General features: G+C 44.1%; 3 protein-coding genes across 4 annotated transcripts; all 3 read left to right on the top strand.

The window, feature by feature from the left end:
- The first annotated feature begins 352 nt into the window (after positions 1 to 352).
- Positions 353 to 4,645, top strand: LOC100827673 (protein disulfide isomerase-like 2-2). Its single transcript, XM_003567611.4, has 11 exons — positions 353 to 620; positions 2,161 to 2,245; positions 2,409 to 2,506; positions 2,590 to 2,645; positions 2,895 to 3,012; positions 3,086 to 3,113; positions 3,279 to 3,370; positions 3,555 to 3,711; positions 3,805 to 3,929; positions 4,049 to 4,148; positions 4,235 to 4,645. The coding sequence occupies exons 1-11, from the start codon at positions 445 to 447 to the stop codon at positions 4,301 to 4,303; spliced, it is 1,104 nt and encodes a 367-aa protein (XP_003567659.1). The 5' UTR covers positions 353 to 444; the 3' UTR covers positions 4,304 to 4,645.
- A 5,901-nt stretch (positions 4,646 to 10,546) lies between these two features.
- LOC100843549 lies at positions 10,547 to 11,922 on the top strand. The gene has a single exon (XM_003565690.2). The coding sequence runs from the start codon at positions 10,547 to 10,549 to the stop codon at positions 11,729 to 11,731; it is 1,185 nt and encodes a 394-aa protein (XP_003565738.1). The 3' UTR covers positions 11,732 to 11,922.
- Positions 11,923 to 13,998: 2,076 nt separating this feature from the next.
- On the top strand, positions 13,999 to 17,348 carry LOC100843860. Of its 2 annotated transcripts, none has more exons than XM_003565691.4 (3): positions 13,999 to 14,426; positions 15,428 to 15,525; positions 16,478 to 17,348. In XM_003565691.4, the coding sequence occupies exons 1-3, from the start codon at positions 14,283 to 14,285 to the stop codon at positions 17,058 to 17,060; spliced, it is 825 nt and encodes a 274-aa protein (XP_003565739.3). In that variant the 5' UTR covers positions 13,999 to 14,282; the 3' UTR covers positions 17,061 to 17,348. The 2 variants fall into 2 exon arrangements, with proteins under 2 accessions (XP_003565739.3, XP_014754207.1); XM_014898721.2 differs by lacking the exon at positions 13,999 to 14,426 and adding an exon at positions 14,428 to 14,565.
- Positions 17,349 to 18,973: the final 1,625 nt, after the last annotated feature.

Consider the following 18,973-nt stretch of genomic DNA (forward strand, 5'->3'; position numbering starts at 1 on the left):
CGGTTTTTTCTGTCCGTCCTACCGGCCAGCTGCGTTTGGTCTGTTAGGATAGTCTTTCTCTGTTTCGTCTTTGCCTTTTTTTCTTCTTTCGACCTCGGTCGCATGTACATATACTTGGTTTTCCCCTTCAAATATTGCATGGCAGAGCTGCTGCACTTCACGGAAAAAAAAAAAAACCTCGGATGGTTGCATCACGCGGGAGCACCGTGGAAGCAGGGGAGTAGGCAAGCCCTCTGTCCCAGTTTGCTGAACCTCGGGTGGTCGCACGCATGCCACTCGTCTCGTACTCCTTATCGAAAGTTCGAAACGCAGATAAAATAAGAAGTCCTTTAAACCCTTGAATATTTAGAAGTTTCATAATCCTATTTAAATACAGTAGGATATAAAAGTCCAGGAGGCCGAACACGACTTCACTTTGCACAGAGAAGTCGCAGGCTCGCAACCATGGCGATCCGCCAGATCTCCCGTCAAACCTTGGCCCTCCTCTTCGTCGTCGCCGCCGCCTCCTTTGCGGCCCTGGTGTTCGCCGACGGAGACGACGTGGTGGTCCTCACAGAGGGCACCTTCGAGAAGGAAGTCGGCCAAGATCGCGGCGCCCTCGTCGAGTTCTACGCTCCCTGGTTCGCCCCCCTTGTCCTTTCCTCACCAGATCCTTTGGCTTTGGATTGGATCAGATTTTTACACAAGTACGGTCGTGGGTCGCGATTGGATCCTTGCCGTGTGCGTGATCTAACCGATCGGATTGATGTTCGGTAGTCGTTAACTTGTTATGCAATTTGTTCAATTTCTGTTGGGATTCGCTAGAAGCAGTGCCTGTTATTAGAAAATCAGTGTCTCTTTTATTTCAAATTATTGTATTGCAATTAATTTCTGTCGGCTTAGAAGATTTGCCTTTTTGGGTACATATGGGTGTAAATGCGCCTGACCTGAGTTGTATTTTTGCTAATCTTGTACTCCCTCCGTCCCATTGAACTAAAACCACGACAAGAATTATGGGACGGAGGGAGTAGTAGGTTCGTTTACCTATTGCCGTGTTTTGATAATTTTTGTCGGATCATGTGCTCGGGAGGGGGAATATGGTTCGCTATATCAGATTCTTTTTTAAAGTTATGGTGTGCATCAATAGGTTTTGGCACTTTTGTTTCGGATTTATAACCTGTAGGTAGGTGGAATCACGGATTGTGGCTTTATCACTTGCCGCGTTCTAGTCAGGGTAGACTTCCTATCTCTCATGAATCATGATGTCTATGGGATCATAACTTTGGTTGGTTGACTAGAAAAAATGGTTCACTGTGATACATGTTCCTTCTTTATGGAAAGCAAAGGGCCAAATTGCCAAACCAATAAAAATTGCAGTTATTTTACTAATCAGTGGATTTGCTAGTGCAAGAGGAGAAAGGGCGAAAACTCCGTGACAATTGATCACTAGTAGTAAGTGAAGTGTTGGATTTTGTTTTCTTAGCATTGCGTAGACTCATTTCGCGGTCATTGAACGGTGCTGCATTGTACTTATTTTATATTCTATATATGGTGGAAACTAGCCACGAAAGCAGGAAAATATTTTTCTAGCTAAACGGTAAAATAGACAAAAGCCGGTTGGGTAAACGAGATTTTCATAATCTACCGGAATGCCAAACACATCATTAGTCTTGTCACTGGTGAGATTTTAAGGTTTGTTGGCTTCTTGACATCGGAATATTGTAACTCTTCTCAACTTCAGAGATTCTGGTGCGTCTTCATGTATGAATATAAATGGAAAGAAGAAAATAAAATAAATGTGGATATAGGTTGTGTAGAAGAGTGCTCCTAAGCCTGTAACTTTCCATCGCACGGTAGTATATGCTTTGACTTCGTTATGAAAGTTATATTTAAATCTCAGTTTATCAGCATTTCAGAGTGCACCTGCCTCTCTTTCGGTTTTGTTGAGAAAAAAACATACTCCCTCCGATCCAAAATACAACGTGTATAGATTTTTCTCATTTGTTCCCTAATACACCTCATTTTTTTGTTGGTACCCACACCCGGCCAATAACTACTCACATCCATGACCATTTATTATTAACCCAATATGAATGGTCAGGCACTAGAAACGAGAGCTTGTATTTTGGAATAGAGGGAGTATCTGTTATGATCTAATATTTGCTTACTTTCTTTGTTCAGGTGTGGTCACTGCAAGAAGCTTGCCCCTGAATATGAAAAGCTTGGTGCAAGTTTCAAGAAAGCCAGATCTGTCATGATTGCAAAGGTTTGCATGCTTATTTCAAATACCAACTTCATTTATCCCTGCTATGTTTATTCTGTGCCAGAAAAGTGATTTCCATATGGATATTTGTGCCAATTTGCCTTGCCATTTCCTGAAGAAAAGAAGATCGATAGTAACTCATCTTCAAATTCATTTCTTGTTATAGGTTGATTGTGATGAGCACAAGAGTGTGTGCAGCAAGTATGGAGTTTCAGGGTATCCAACAATCCAATGGTTCCCCAAAGGTTCCTTGGAGCCCAAAAAGTGAGGCTCGACTGTTATTTATATTGCCCACGATCAAATGGTGTTACACAAATTTAATGATTGTTATTAGTATGACTATGTAGGTATGAGGGACAGCGCACTGCAGAAGCCCTTGCTGAATTTGTTAATAAAGAAGGAGGTAGGGTTTTAAAACTGTACTCCTGGAAGTCTAGAATAGCTTGTAAACCATTCTTTCTTGCGTGTTGTTTTACTAAGCAGTTGCAATTTTCAATCTCTATGACACATCATATAGAAGATTATATATTGGATTGTTTTGTAGCAGACAAATAAATTTAGTTGTTCCTCAGTACTTGTTCTTGGCAGCAGCTGGTTGAACTGATATTATCAGGACACTACTCTAATCTAAAATAATGTGGCTGTCTTTCAGGTACCAATGTAAAGCTGGCAACCATTCCTTCAAGTGTTGTAGTGCTCACACCTGAGACCTTTGACTCAGTTGTCCTTGATGAAACAAAAGATGTTCTTGTGGAGTTTTATGCCCCATGGTAGGTTATATTATTTGATTTGCTTCTCTTTCAGTATGTTTTATAACAGATTGTGTTTTCTTTTCTTTTACAGGTGTGGCCACTGCAAGCATCTTGCTCCGGTTAGTTGATGGCTGTAGCCTGAATTTTTATTATTCCCTCCGATCCTAAATTCTTGTCGTGTTTTAGTTTGAACTAAAACACGACAAGAATTTAGGATCGAGGGAGTACATATATTAGTGTCATTATTTCTATCATGTCTAACCATATTCATGTATTTATGTTAGATATATGAGAAGCTAGCTTCTGCTTTCAAGTTGGATGATGGAGTTGTGATTGCTAACGTTGATGCTGACAAATATAAAGACCTGGGTGAAAAGTATGTTCTCTGACTCATGTTCATGTGCCTCATCTGTATTTTGTTTTCCTGGCACATTCTTTTTTTCTCTCCTGTCAATACGGTCAACTGGTATTTGTGCCACAGAACACTTCATTGGTTCAATAGCTTACTGTTTTGTATATTGATGTATAAAATAGTTCATAACTTCCTATGACACTTCTAGGTATGGAGTTACTGGTTTTCCTACCTTGAAGTTCTTCCCAAAGGGAAACAAAGCTGGTGAAGATTATGATGGCGGCAGGGACTTGGGTGACTTCACCAAATTCATTAACGAGAAGTGTGGTACCAGCCGTGATACAAATGGTCAACTCACTTCCGAGGTTGGTTGCATACAGATACATTCAGTACTTCATGGCTGCTCTTCGAATCCAGTTGAAAATGCTACTTATTCTGACTATGCTCTAATATTCTAGGCTGGACGTATAGCAAGTTTGGATACCCTGGCAAAGGAGTTCCTTAGTGTTGCCAGTGACAAGCGGAAGGAAGTCCTGTCCAGTATAGAAGAGGAAGTTGCCAAGCTCAGTGGTTCTGCTGCAAAGTAAAAGCGCTAGCTTCAGCTGTTTTCTTTAAAATTTCTGCATGGTCTCATATTTGCCAGTTCATAATGGTGTTATAAGTACTATAATATGAACTTCCCCATTTACCTGATTTGATCAGGCATGGAAAGGTCTATGTTACAATTGCAAAGAAGATCCTGGACAAAGGTAACGACTATACTAAGAAAGAAACTGAGAGGCTTCACCGTATATTGGAGAAGGTAAGAAAAGCAATATCAATACCAATCTTTGTTCCATATGCACAGTAAAAAAGGACTGACGTTTTACGATATTTATTTTGTTTCAGTCCATCAGCCCTTCAAAGGCAGATGAATTTATCATAAAGAAGAATGTTCTTTCAACATTCTCTTCTTAAGGGGACGGCATGTGCCACTCTCGCCATCTTGGTATAGGCGGAAGAGAAAGGGAAGATTAGGAATGTGATGAGAAAGGAAAGTTTAGGAATGAGACTGAGTTGGTCTGTTGATAGAACTAATTACGGGGTTTTCCCCTTGAGTATACTCGCACCCTATTGCATGGCTAAATCTAGTTGTTTACTCTTGGTAGCATGGATTCAGTCAGTATTAAAATAGTTTTACTTTTCGGCTGGAGAGAAAAGCCAACCTTGTTATTACACCGGACTGTTTCAATCCAATAATACAACTCGGTTATCTGAACAGGTTGGAAGCTAAATGCCTCAATTTTATTTCAGCATGTATGAATATGCAGCTTCCTTACTCTGAAGTCCATATTTGATCCATTTTTTTTGGAACTGTCGAATCCTGAATTTTTGAAACTCATGCGACCCTTGATCCTTGTTTATGTGATGAAACTTAGGATACCAGTGTGCAGGTACTGATGCGCGTCACCGAACTTCCCTCCGCTGTCCCGAGCAAGCGAGCTGGTCCGGACTACGCCGTCACCGACCCGGGCTTGCCGCAGGTTTGATGACGAGCGTAGATCAGCTGGCTCTTCTTTTTGAAAAACCGACCGGAAGGGTCTTTTCTCTCGTGCAAAGCCAACTCCAATTACAAGCACTTTGAGATATGTGCAAGACATCTCACGTGGATAATTTTTTTTCTTGTTGTATGTGTGTGCTCCGATGCATGGAGGAAATTCAAAGTCTTTACTATTGATGTTAGATAAATTAATGTTACGAAATCCTGCGGATGCACGATCAAAGATGACACTGAAGCACGATATTTGTTAACGATGTTCGGCCGAAGCCTACATTCTCGGGGCATGACTATGGGCGCTCCTCCCCCCATAATACCGCAACAACGGCCACCTTGGACGCCGGCACAAAGCCGCCGGCTTTCCCTACGAGTTTATTGCTATTATGTTGTCATGGTTACATCGTGTGATTGTGTCCTGATTATATAGGATCCGGGTACTTGTAGTCTGACAAGGACCCCACACTATATCACAATTACAACACCGAGTCCACGTAACCTACCTAGTACAATTATTATTCGACACAAACTCAACAAACTCCACCTTGACGAATAATCTCCACCACCTTGAAGTCGTCCATGCGCCGAACCTCCTTGTACACTGGACTTGTGTTGTCTTCTTTGTAGCTTACTTAGAGCTAGCCAACGGATCTGACTTGGCCTCAGATCCGCCGCCATCCTGGCACCACGCCGCTAAACCTGCAACTCCATCATTCATGACTCCACCTGCAACAGTGCTCCCTTGCAACTTGAAAAGATGCGAAGCCGTCCTCTCTCCCATCATCACGGTCACCTCTCCTTTCATGATCTTCATGGTCTTCTCCCCCTCTAAACGGAAAGACATGCCATCATGTTGTAGGAGACCAAGCGAAATTAGATTCCTCCTTAGCCCTGGCACATGCATCACCCCCTGAAGCACCCGTCAACTCCATCATGCATCTTGAACTTGATGTCGCCTACGCCAACAACACGGTAGCCCGTGTCATCTTCCAAGTAGACTAAACCATGATCACCAGATTCATACGAAGAGAACCACTACTTATTGGGTGTCACATGAAAGCGGCTAGCTGAATCCAACATCCACGCTTCTTCTTTAATTGACCGCTTATTTGATACTAAGAGAACATCACCGTCGTCGTCTGAGCCATACTTTTGAGTTGTTACATTAGTAGATGCCCCACCTTTCAGTTCTGGACAGTCCCTCTTCCAATGTCCCTCTTCCTTGCACTTGAAACACGGCATCTTTTTCTTCTTCTTGTTCTTGGACGTACTCCCTGCCCCTTGTCCTTTCCCGAGCTCACTCCTGACAACCAAACCTTCACCATGAGAATTTCCAACTGCATCGGCTTTCCTATTTTTCTTTTTCAAATCATGTGCAAGTAACGCTGCAGTAATATTCTCAACCTTGATGGTTTCTTTGCCATACGTCAAAGTGGTAGATAAATGCTCATAGGACTCTGGCAGTGAACATAAAAAAACTATTTCCTTGTCTTCATCATCAACCTTGACATCTAGACGTGTTAGATCAGCCACACTTTGATTGAAGACATTCACGTGCTCTGCGAGATCTGACCCCTCCGCCATCTTTAGTTTGTAAAACTTCTGCTTCACAAACAACTTGTTGCTGAGAATCTTGAACATATAACGACTGGCCAATTTATCCCAAATTTCCTTAGGCGAAGTTTCTTCCATGATGTGATACATGACCTCATCTGACAAGCACAACCGTATGGTAGCGGCTGCCCGTGCTTGCATCTCTTCCCATTGATCATCATCAATCTTGGCTGGCTTCTCCTCCTTCAAACCCTTCAAAGTACCTTGTTGCGTTAACAAACTCTGACTTGCCACAATCTGAAGTTGCCACTGCCATCAAACTTCGTCACCTCCAACCTAGGATTGGTCGCCATCTCAGACAACCACAACGATCTGACCGGTGGTGAAGACCGATCTGATTGCTCCGAGTCACCCGCCTCTGCCACTTCCTCGACTGCTTCTTCTTCCGGATCAACCTCCGTGATGACCTCGCCCTCGACTGTTGCTAGATCGGTCTCCACGAAATCCTCGCCCTCGTTTCCGGCCTTGCTGTCCTCGCTTGGCAGATCGCTTGCGCAGTACTCATCACCCGAACACACCACCTCCTCTGAGCTCGCGCCTGGACTTTCCGTGGTGATGCCTTCCGCTTTTCTTGTACTTCTTTTTTTTTTTTGAAACCGACAGGGGACAACTCCCTGTCTTGATGTCCCGTCCCACATGCTGCAAGCCACTTTTCCTTCTCGTTGAATCCGGCCAAAGCACAGCTGCCTTCTTTGCGTGGAAACCAACAGCTCTGCTCCCTTTTCAGAAATCAACATGGAAATCTATCTCCCACGTATAGCCTTGCCTGCATTTTTTAATTCTCGCACTGCGTCCGACACGTACACAAGACATCTTCACTCAGACCCTAATCCATCCACCGCAGCCTCCTAAATTCCGGGTACAAAACCATGTTGCACCCTGGCCACCTACATCGTGGACACAACTCGCCCACCGTACCACAATGTCGCCTTGTGCTACACCGATCGACCGCTATACCGCGATGCATCCCGCTTCGATCTATCCGGTCACCCCTGCATTTGGTCGTCGGTCTGATCGCGAGCCGAAGCCGTCGTCCGGTCCGCGACGTCTTCTCCGCCACTGTGTCGGCTCGATCACCACGCCTGGTCAATCCTTGCCAACTGCAGCCCATCAAACGGTTCAGGCCGCCTGAAGTGTCCGACTCCACCGATCGGAACTCCGATCGCCGCCATGCTCCACCTTGCACCGTATTGGGCGTTCCCCGGCACCCATCGAGCATGATCCTCGCACCTCAAACAAGATCTCTCGCATCCCTCCACCTTGCTCTGATACCACTTTGTTACGAAATCCGGCGGATGCACGATCAAGGATGACACCGAGGCATGATATTTGTTAACGAGGTTCGGCCGAAGCCTACATCCCCGAGGCATGACTATGGGCGCTCCTCCTCCCATAATACCGCAACACCAGCCACCCTGGGCGCCGGCACAAAGTCACCGGCTCCCCCTGCGAGCCTATTGCTATTATGTTGTCATGATTACATCGTGTGATTGTCCCCTGATTATATAGGACCCGGGTACTTGTAGTCTGACAAAGACTCCACCCTATACCACAATTACAACACCGAGTCCACGTAACCTACCTAGTACAATTATTATTCGACACAAACTCAACAATTAATTTTAATAAGATCATATGACACACGGTATCGGCAATCAGGCTGCATGAACATATATCTATTTCAGAGCAAGCCATTTAGTTTTGTACCAATTCTTTTAACCTAAATGTGCATCTAGTGATGGTGTATGGATTAGGCGTCGAGAATGTTTATGAAGAGTGGGTGTATGTTAGAAAGCGGATGTATATGTCCATCTTTTAATCTTCTCTCTACAATTTCGTTGTATAGTTCCATTAAAAAAGTAGTGTGGTTCAGAAAGGGGTTCTGGATTTTTTTTTATTTCCCATGGTGCTATATATCTGAACCGTACACATGTTTCTAATTAATCGCACACACCCAATGATGTACTGAGTAATTCCAATAATGACATTGTGCAACCGCAAACTGTTTTGGTCATGTCGTTTGTAGGTTACTAATTAGTGAAATTCGTGTATGGATTGTAGTCTTGTTTTGATCTAATTGCAAAAATTCAATAATGCAACTGCAAATTTGGTCGTGCGCAATTGCAATTGATTTTTAGTCCTGACATTACTGGGTTATTTATTTTTTGTGTTTAATAGTAATATATTAGGTCATATAATCTTATAGAACACCGGGATGAATTTTGCACTTTAGTGACTTTGCACTAGTTAGTTTACGCAATCCTAATGTTGTCAATATGCAACCGCAAACTTTCCATCCTCCCTTCGAATTGGTTATTTATTATTTCTGTCGTTTCATAATTCTTGTCGAAATATTACATCCATTTTTGGGCAAATTTGAGACAAGAGTTACGGAACAGAGGGAGTTCTTCTTTTCGGAAGTTTTATACATTAGTTGTATGGCTATTTTCTTCCATATGACATTCTTTATTATTCCCTCCTTTTCACAAAGATGGCACGCACATGTTTCGAGGTTTTACTTTGGCCAATAATAAGACTAATGATTCGAGGGTTACGTTCTACAAAAATTATATCATTGGATTCGTATTTCAAAAATATTTCCAACAGTATAACTTTGCAACAAAAATGGCTGTGTGCATGTAATCAACATATGATCCCTTCCCCTTTTCGGAAAATAAAATAAAATTTATAACATATAATCTACATTTTTTTAGGAACATACGGTAGGCAAAAATGCATACTGCAATAGATAAATTTTTTTAAAGGTAAAGTGTAGTATGACATGGAAACAAAGCAAAACAATTATCTAAATCTATCTATCCAGTGCTTAAAGTTCGACATCGAAATGCATGTGGCGTCATTTTTTGTTTGTGAAAAGGAAGGAGCATCTCCTGGTGGTATAGTTTTTTTCGTTGTTGTTTTTGTGATTTTTGTTTAGCTCAATGTTTAGACAAAAAGCCAATTGCAAAAATTATTCCGGTAGACTGTCGATCAACCATGGCTCCATAAAAAAAACTGTGGCTAATTTTTTAAGCAAAACCACTTCGCAAAAAAAGAAGATTTTTAAGCAAAACGGGCAATAGGCAGACCCGAGTTTTACTCAAGAGGTGCGCAGCGCAGGTGTGGCGGCAGGGCGGGGTGCGTAGGTCATATCTTGGAAAATAGTACCTCTGTTCCGGTATATGGGGTCCCAACACATCCCATTAGAAAAGATTTAACTAATTTAATATGATTTTTATATCACAACAATTATACCATGAAAATGAAACATTTGAAGTTTCTAATGATATAACTCTTGTGATATAAAACTCATGTTATATTAGTTAAATCTTCAACTTATGGCCCAGTTTTTTTTGGCTTCCTAGCGGCTTCTCTGAGAAGTTGCCCACCCCCAGCTTACTAGAGAAGTCGCATCCCAAATTTAGCAAGATTTTCTAAAATAGATTAGGCCAAACTATTTTGAAAGGCTAATCAAATTTTGAATGCGGCTTTTCCAGAAAGCTGGATGAGGGCAGCTTCTCAGAGAAGCCGGATCTAAAAACCGAAAAGAATGCATCATACATGAGGACCCGTAAACCGAAACGGGCGAGGGCGGAGGTGCTCTGGAGGCAAATCTAAGCTATGAAGATTTCCAAATCAAACGCGCTTGTACTTTCTATATCTCCCTCCCGTTCCACGCGATCTGGGAAGCTCGTCCACGCAGGTAAAAAAAGGAAGTAAATAAAACCCATCTGTCGCATTTATTGTGAGAAACACAAATCGGATTCACCGCCCGGATCGGATGGGAATTTCGATTTACCTCTGGTTGAAATCAAATTACCTACGGTCTAATCCCAGACTCATTAGAGTGATTTCCTACTTAGCTAGCACTAGCAGGGTCGTCATTTGCTTAACCCTTGGACTAATGCCAGATTATTAGGCTGACGAGTCCGTCCGCGTTGGTGCCCGGCGCAAGGAAAGCTTGCGTCTGCGTTTCTTCTATATATACACGGGGGGCAAGCTGCCGCAGAGCCGCAGCCAGGAATCTCTCGACAACAATCGGAGCAGCAGCCATGCCGCGCCGCAAGATCGCCATGAGGTTCATCGACAACACGCGCGCCCGCGCCGCGACGTACGCGAGCAGGACGAAAGGGCTGAGGAAGAAGGCGGAGGAGCTCGCGACGCTCTGCTCCGTCCCCGTCGCGCTCGTCGTCTGCGCCGCGGCCGGCGCCGGGGCCGCCCAGGCTCCGCCGCTGGTGTGGGAGTCGAGGGAGGGGGTCCTGGACAGGTACCGCGCGCTGCCCCCCGAGGTCCGCGCGCAGCACACGCACCGCGGGTACCTGGAGGCGGATCTGGGCAAGGAGCGGGCCAAGCACGCCAGGGTGCGGCAGCACGGCCTGGGCGCGCTCGCGGACAGCGACGCGGCGCTGCTCAACGGCATGACGCTGGACGAGGCCCGGGAGCTGCTGGAGGCCGTCGAAGCCGCGCTTGTGGCCACCACCCAGAGGATGGAGGCGCTCGGCTTACCGATGACAACCAACGACGTGGAAGGTGGCCAGGAGCTCGAGCAGTTCACGTTCCCGGATGGTCTTGATTCCGCCATGATGCCGGGCGTCGGAGGTAACCCCCTCGTGGACATGGACGCCGGGTTCCAGCTGCAGATGCTGCCTTACCACGGGAACAACGAATTCGCTGGCCAGCTAGAGCAACCATTCTCATGGGACGATCGCTTACTACCGATGCAGCAGCGCAATGGGGAAATGATGGCGCAGCCAGCGTCTTACGGATTCCAATGCACCGACGCCAACTACTTGGGCGCCGCCGTTGCCACTAATGGCGGCTACGGCCAGCAGATGCAGCCGCCGGTCTATGGCAATGCTGACCATTACGGCTGGACTGATCTTGCCATGTGGAACACTACCGACGAGTCGTGCAATGCAGCCTTGCCGCCAGTTGGGTGCTACCCTTCCCTAGGCAGCGGCACCGGCGGCGTCGACTTCATCGGCAGCACTGCAGTGCCTCAGCACTCTGCTTTGGTCACCGGCGGCGGGAACTACATCAACGTGCAGCCACTCGGGTACGCTATGGGCAATGGCATGGGCGTGAACTTGGCGAGCCAGCAGGCGGACTGCTACGCGACGCATCATTGGTCGGCCGAGGAGTTCCAGCGCGCCGACACTGGCAGTACCAGCCTGCAGGCAGCGACATCAACCTGGACACGCAGTTCTTCCGATCAAGCCTTCAATTATCTTCAGTAGAATGTACGGAGTATACTAGTACGGGTCAATTAAGGGCCAGCAACATCGTTAATCCGGCAATTTTGGATGATGCAGCGATGCCGGGTTCAACTGATGTAGCCAGCCGCCACGGCCTAGGGGCATGCATAGGCTAGCTATGTACTCAGGTTGCAACTATTTTTTCTTCTTCTTCTTCTAGGAATAGCATATCTCTAGGTTAGTGTAATAAGTTAATAACTCGGCCATATCTTCTATGGTTGTCAAATTCAGTGAAGCCGAATAGTTTTACATTTTATCTGTCTGCGTTTAGCAAGGAGCCTGTGCTTTGCTATGGAAAAGCAAGAAGATGTGAGGCCATTGGTCGAGAAGGCGAATTGTAAAAAGTATGCGTTGAGCGCAATCACATACTCCTAACGGATGTCTTATTAGCTAAAATTACTCATTTATCTTCACATTCAAATCTCACTGGAGGATGTTGGGAAGTCTCTGAACGCACCGATTTTTTAATCTACGGAGCGAGATATGTTCCCCACTGACCGATATCAATATTATCTACGGAGCGACACATATCCCCCATCAATCGATACCTTGAAGCGTTGTTAAGACGGTCATAGATTTGGAGAGCAGAAGTGCTTTGTGTACGATGTTGGCCTATCCTGCATCTGATGCTTGATCCTACGTCTCGCATTTATACAATAGCTATACCAAAGGTTCTTTCTCGTAAGCAAAATGTCTTAAATCTAACTTGCTGAATCAGACCCGTTGTATTTAGCTCTAATGGCCATCCTCATTCTCTTCTTTCCCATGTGATATCATTGATTAAGATACAACGGTCAAGCACGTCAACTCATTTCTAACTAAATTTAAATTTGAACTAAAACAACAACAACAATTATGGAATGGAGGGAGTATTTTTTATGGTAGTGGAAAAAGAAATTACTCCGAGAAGGAGAAGCAGAAGATATATATTCTTGTAGGCTTATTTACATTACTAATTATCGATGAATTTGCAGTGCAGATCATCAATATGGGAGCAGATTCATACAACAAAAGCTCGAAACAGCCAGTACAATTGAAGAGAAAGATATCTTTTTTCTTTCTTTCAGAAATCATGCCCCAAGCTCTCACGCTGATGAAGGATGTATTTGGAAATTTTGTTGTTCGGAAGGTAGGGAACGTAATTTGTTTGAGGTGTGATGGCTTGACTAAGATTCTTACTATTTGCTTTTTGTCAAGTTTTTTTAGCATGGAAGCACTTCGGTAAAGGAACTGTCTGATCAGCTTATTGGGCATGACTTTGCTCTCAGTCTTCAGATATATGGATGCTGGGTTATACAGAAGGTGCTTATTCGTTCATTTTTATTTATCTAGGTAAACATGAGGACATTCTTGCATTTTGTCTCCTTGCATTTACAGAGTAGCATTTTCATTTGACAATCACTATCTACTATCTTTTTATGTTTCTGGACCATGTAAATTTCCATATGGCTTGTTGAGATAGGGTATTCAATTTTCATCAAATCATTGAAATAATTCTTAGTATCTTACCTAGAATCACTTCTTTCCATCCAACTACATCACAAATACAATATGAGAATTCCTGGAGCAAACAACTTGGCTAGTTTGGTGAACTTGTCTCATGTTGTCACAGCATTTGTTTCTGTTGTACAAGAATACTGGCATGCCTAACATATCCTCTCATGTATTCATAATTTCTTGAAGAAACGTGTACCAGAATACATAGACTATCTAAACAATACAGAACACATAAATAGCTGGAAGAGTAAAGGCATCTTATGTAATGGATAATGGATGATGTATCTATGCAGGCTATAGAGGTCGTGGATAGCTCAACAGACCAAAATGGTTGATGAGCTGGATGTAATGTTTGTTCAACCCACAAGAATAGGACGAAGAATCAGTAGACCCTTAACAAAATGTGTTTGTTTTTATGGTACTCCGTATTTCCTTATTCAAACTTATTTTGAGTGGAGGTGGAAAAGTGAGCACTTGTTTTTTTCCTACGCTCACAATAACACAAATGTGTCATTTCTCCTCCGCGCAAAATAATACTCCACTAAATCAGTAGTCGTGTCCCTTTTTGCCCGGAATTCTTTTTTGTAAGATTTTGCCCGGAAATAAAAGCTCCAAACGCACAGAGAGAGAGAGAGAGAGAGAGAGAGAGAGTGAGAGAGAGAGAGAGAGAGCGCCACTGCTCTGCCGATCAGGCATACACGAACTGAACATGATCCGGGATTCGGGATCCAAACCGAAGCAGAGGAGAGGAGAGCAAAATGGGGGATGGCGACGAGAGCTCGACACGAAGAAACGCTTGGAAGCACCAGCGATTCCTCTGTCTCGCGTACTACGTTTCGCTTCCAGAGTAGTCACCGCAAGACAAGACACGCAAAAACTAAAAATAAAAGACAAGCAAGGACAAGGTGCTGAAGTTTCTACTCTCCAGTGTCCAGTACACAAGTCCCACTTTCCCATCCGCCTTAACTCGGATCCCTCACGGGCCGCGAATTCAATTCACCACGCTCGTACCGTACCGCAGTGCAGCGAAACGCGAATGGCCGGCGGCGGCGGCGGCGGCGGCGGAGGAGGAGGAGGCAAGGCGGGAATGTCCCCGGCCAGCGGCGGGAAGCGGGTGAGGGATCCTGAGGACGACATTTACGTCGACAACCTCCACTCCCACAAGCGGTACCTCAGCGAGGTGAGAAGCCCGCTTCTCTCTCTTGCCCCCGGCACACACTTGGGGTTCAGTATATTTTGTGGAGAGGGGGATCTTGGTACAGTGACGGTTTCTCCAGATTCTCAATGGCGACTGGCGTGCTTCGTGTTCTCGAATCCGGGTGAGTGCGCTGTGCGCGGGGGGGCCGGACGACTAGAAGACCATAGAGTTGTTCGGTTGTTTGGAAGCTTATTAAATACGATGCGCATTTTAGGAAATTGCTTCGCGTTGTTTTTGGTTTGTTCCGAAATGCGAGTACGGTGGCTCCTCCTTGGCTAGGTGATCCAGCAGGGGTTCTAGCTGATTTTTTTTGGTTTTCAGTCCCCGGACATGCAGATGTGTGACCCTTTGATCTCAGTTGCGTTTGAAGGGTCCTCACTGACCAGTGTCCAGACATTGTGTGATGCATTGGGGTTTTACTTGCCCAGAATTAGCATTGCACGTCTGTATATCTTTCTTGTTCTTTGTTCTGGTCCTCTTCATTGAGTTCTGATATCCTGAACTAGATTCTTCCAAACGAACAGAAGATTCTTTTTTTCTGCTATGCCTTATTGAGTCTTTGAAATTTTATAGAACTATACAGAGCTGGTGAAGGTGTATAATCATCCTGCTTTTTCCCTACGCAATGTACTGTGCTAATGATGTTGGACAAAAACAGGGACATCTATACTGGCTTGAGTTACCAACAGGGGTCAATGCTATGTTGAAAATTATAAAGAATTCTCATGTTTTTATAGTAAACTTAGTTCATATACATAGATATTTTGTGATATTACTGAACATAACAAATTAATTCTCCCAATAAAGAAGTGAGAATAGAGGCAAAGATTGGATGCAGTATGGGAAGATAGCTCCCTTTAGTTTTGACTAGGAGAGTGCTACTTACATACCCGTTACTTATTTAGAGTGATCATTGAGCTATCTTCCCTTTTCTATTTCCTGTTGTGGTAAATCAGGAGTAACCATTAAATGACTTTCTACAGATAATGGCATCAAGCTTAAACGGGTTGTCTGTTGGAGATCCACTTGCTGATAATATCATGGTATCCCCAGGAAGGCCTGAAAATACTTCTTACGTCAGGTTTGTGTACTGTAATATTCTGCACTGCCTATCACAAACATCATCCACACCAGTTAATATATGAGACAAGCTACATTTGGTAATATTTAAGGCTTTGAAAATTTTAATATGACCTTCCTAAATAACTCAAGATGGAAACATAGTCCATCGTATTTTACTTCAATCCGTGTTCTCAACATGCCATGAAGTCTAATCAAACTAATAATTGATTCCTATGCTAGGACATCTATGTTATAATTAGTATCTCTGAATTTCATGATAATCAGAGTACAATCTCACTGAAAAAGAAGGTAAACAAGTTCATGGTTTTATTCTGACCCAATCCATGTTGATTTGGTGAAACGATCCAATTGAAGGCTGAATGTTTATTCGGTAATGGGTCATGCACCTGAGAGAAGAAGCACCCAATAAAAAGCTTCTGCATGTATATTATAGTATCTCAGGTCATTTTCGGTTTTGTTAGTCATATGCATTTTATATTTTACATAGTTGTTTATAGTTTCCACTCGCTTCATTAGCTCGAGCCAAGCAGTATAATTTCTGTTCCCATATCTAACTTCATTAATATCTAAACTTTATTCGGATTGTTCGAGTAAAATTGTGTCATTACATTTCTCATGATTTCTTTTCATAATTCAGCAATTTCTATTAATTTTCATAGTATAGGAAAAGTAACCATAATGCCATCTATTTAGGAATGGAGAGAGTATTCTACTTTTAAAGGAAGTTGAGCGCCAAAATATTTTCAGTCATATATGTTAACTGAAAATTCCTTTTTATTATTATCATTCACCATTGAATTTTGTGATTTTATCATATATGATAGGCCTCGTTACTGATCCCTGAGGTGATTAAAATGAAACCAGATGTCTTTTTGTTTATCACCTCGTTTCATTTCTATTACATTTATATGTTTTCTTTCAGTCATGGCTTTCTTGCGTGACATTTTTAGGGATGAAATGATCTCGCAGTACTCACCCATGTCAGAGGACTCTGATGATTGCCGTTATTATGACTTAACTGCAAGCACTAACGGAAGCCTAACAGATGTGATGCGCAGTCCTTCAAGTAGTCCAATTTCATCTCCCAACCGTTTCCAAAAGCCGCATGCTGGGTTCTCTTCTGGAAACCCATACCCTCTCTTGGGCTGTTCCTTCTCAGCAGTTGTCTGCTCAAATGCTCGCCCTGGTACTGAATCTGAACTGCGTTTCCCACCTTCGCCAAATGACATGTGCCATGGAGGAGATCTGAGGCGAACCGCTCTTCTGAGATCAGTGCAAATGAGGGTGCACGGCCCTCATTCGTGTGAATTGTCGTCCAGTGGAACAGACGAAGCAGAACTGGACCCTGCTCATAAACACTTGGACGAGGTTGAACATGAGTACAAACATGTAGGGGTGGTCGAAATGGAGGGAAGATCTTTGTCGTGTCCAAAATCGGCCCCGGATGAAGCCAAGTTCAAGAGCGCTAAGCACGTCTCCCAAGTTTCAGATCATGGTATCGATGTTGTCGCTCAATGCTCATCAGACTTGTGACCTATGGTATGTTTAACCACGACAAGATCTCTGGTGAACTCTCTGTCAATGTGGATGTGCATAAGTAAAGGTAGCAGGTAACAGGTTAATTTAGTAAGTTCTAACTCAGTTTCATGATGGCATGTTAACGTCCTCCATCGTGTTCTAATTCTGCATCACTACAGCATTGTGACATCTAAGTGAACTTTGATATATCTATGTAAACTTGGATCCCTTGCAGCGACACACAAACTGGAATATCTTGTTTTATGTATCTGCCATGAAGGCAATGCAACAAATTGGACCGAACGACCCCTGAGTTTGCTAGCAATCTTAACCGCTGGATAGATCCCTAATTAAATTCATCCACATCTTTTATCCTAACCATAGTGCTAACCTTAATCCACATACATTATTCATAAAATGCATATAAAACCAAAATCCTAGCCTTAAACCTAACCCAGTTATCTTTGCTCGATGTTGAGAACACGTCCTCGACACGAAGGCCATGCGTCACGAAATTCACAAGGAGAGGAGTATTGCTACGACGGTCTGCGGAGGAGGCCCAAATAGTCAGACGGGGCTTAGGCACCGGTGCAGTGGCGACCGGTTAGGCTCGGAAGATGTTGGCGCCACAAGGCTCGGTGAGCGTTGTGGTGGTGGCGAGGGAGTTGGCGGCAAGGCTCGGGGAACTATTGAAAATTTCGCGCAAATCTTGGGCGAGCAGATATACTCTACTGTTACTCTTGTGATGTTTGCGAATACATCCAATGTGCTCCCCTGGCTTGTTGAATTTCCGGAAATAGAGGAAGATTTGAACTTCAACTGCAGCTATGATGGCGAGTAAAAGAACTAGGACGTTAACCCACGTTCGGTTGCCAGTGGGCTTGGTAAACCCATGGATCCATGAGTTATCTTTCTGATGCAGTTTTTTTTGGTATTCAGCCATTGATGTATATGTGTAAGACTTTGGTCATAAACGCACCCCCCCCCCCCCCCCCCCAACGTATGGATGCTATGTTATTCGGATAGTTGTGCATGGTGGCTTATTGATCACGCGATCACTGGTTTGTAGGCACAATAGTGTGTCCTGATCGATAGACCGGGGACTGATCACGCGGCCATTGGTTTGCAGGCACAATATGGTGTCTTGGCCGATAGATCAGGGTCCCCACGATGTGGAGGAAGTAGCGCTCCATTTTTGGACCTCCTCCACGTATTTCTTCATTCCCTCGTCAGAGACATTGGTATGATGCGTCCATTTGGTTTACCATCATATGAGAATCATCTTGGATGAGGATGGGGTGGACGCCCATTGCCTTAGCTAGACAGAGGCCTAGGAGAAGGACTTTGTATTAGGCCATGTTGTCGGTGGCATGAAAGGCAAAACGAGCGACATGCTCTAGCTTCTTGAATTCATGGATGATGAGTACAACCTTGATTCTGGCGCCATTGAGGTGCTAGAGTTACCGGAGAACAGAGTCCAGCGGAGGCTGAGAGGCTTGATCCTTCGTGGTTCTTCGGAATAGATCTAAAACGATGGAGCTCTGTGTGAAATCATATGTGATGTGTAATATTGACAAGTGTTTTAGATGAAACATTGATGTTGATACTTTGGATAATATGGATATTTATGTGATGACATGTATCTTGTTTGGACTTAGTGTTTTGCTAATGGTGTGCTGATCCATTAGTTTCTTATGTGAAAACATGGCGTGAGTTGTGTGGAACTTACCCTGAGTCAAGTCGTGGACTTGTGCTCGTATTGGTTATTTGTGTATTCGTTTTCAGGTGTTGCCGGAGCTAGAGGAACGCGGTTGATGACGGGATCGAGGGACGAAGCTTGGGAGAAGCTGAGATCGAGGATCAAGGTCATGCGGGACGTTCGTGCGAAGGAACAATGAAAGTGAAGGCTACGATGATCCGGAAGGGCA

This window comes from Brachypodium distachyon, chromosome 2 (genome assembly GCF_000005505.3).
Source record: "Brachypodium distachyon strain Bd21 chromosome 2, Brachypodium_distachyon_v3.0, whole genome shotgun sequence".
NCBI lineage: Eukaryota > Viridiplantae > Streptophyta > Magnoliopsida > Poales > Poaceae > Brachypodium > Brachypodium distachyon.

Excerpts from the sequence above, each read along its gene's own strand:
- LOC100843549 (XM_003565690.2), top strand. The coding sequence starts at position 10,547 with ATGCCGCGCCGCAAGATCGCCATGAGGTTCATCGACAACACGCGCGCC.
- LOC100843860 (XM_003565691.4), top strand. The coding sequence starts at position 14,283 with ATGGCCGGCGGCGGCGGCGGCGGCGGCGGAGGAGGAGGAGGCAAGGCG. Across the intron at positions 14,427-15,427 it reads ACAAGCGGTACCTCAGCGAG|ATAATGGCATCAAGCTTAAA; the intron begins GTGAGAAGCCCG and ends GACTTTCTACAG. Across the intron at positions 15,526-16,477 it reads GAAAATACTTCTTACGTCAG|GGATGAAATGATCTCGCAGT; the intron begins GTTTGTGTACTG and ends TGACATTTTTAG.
- LOC100827673 (XM_003567611.4), top strand. The coding sequence starts at position 445 with ATGGCGATCCGCCAGATCTCCCGTCAAACCTTGGCCCTCCTCTTCGTC. Across the intron at positions 2,246-2,408 it reads GATCTGTCATGATTGCAAAG|GTTGATTGTGATGAGCACAA; the intron begins GTTTGCATGCTT and ends TTCTTGTTATAG. Across the intron at positions 3,930-4,048 it reads CTCAGTGGTTCTGCTGCAAA|GCATGGAAAGGTCTATGTTA; the intron begins GTAAAAGCGCTA and ends TGATTTGATCAG.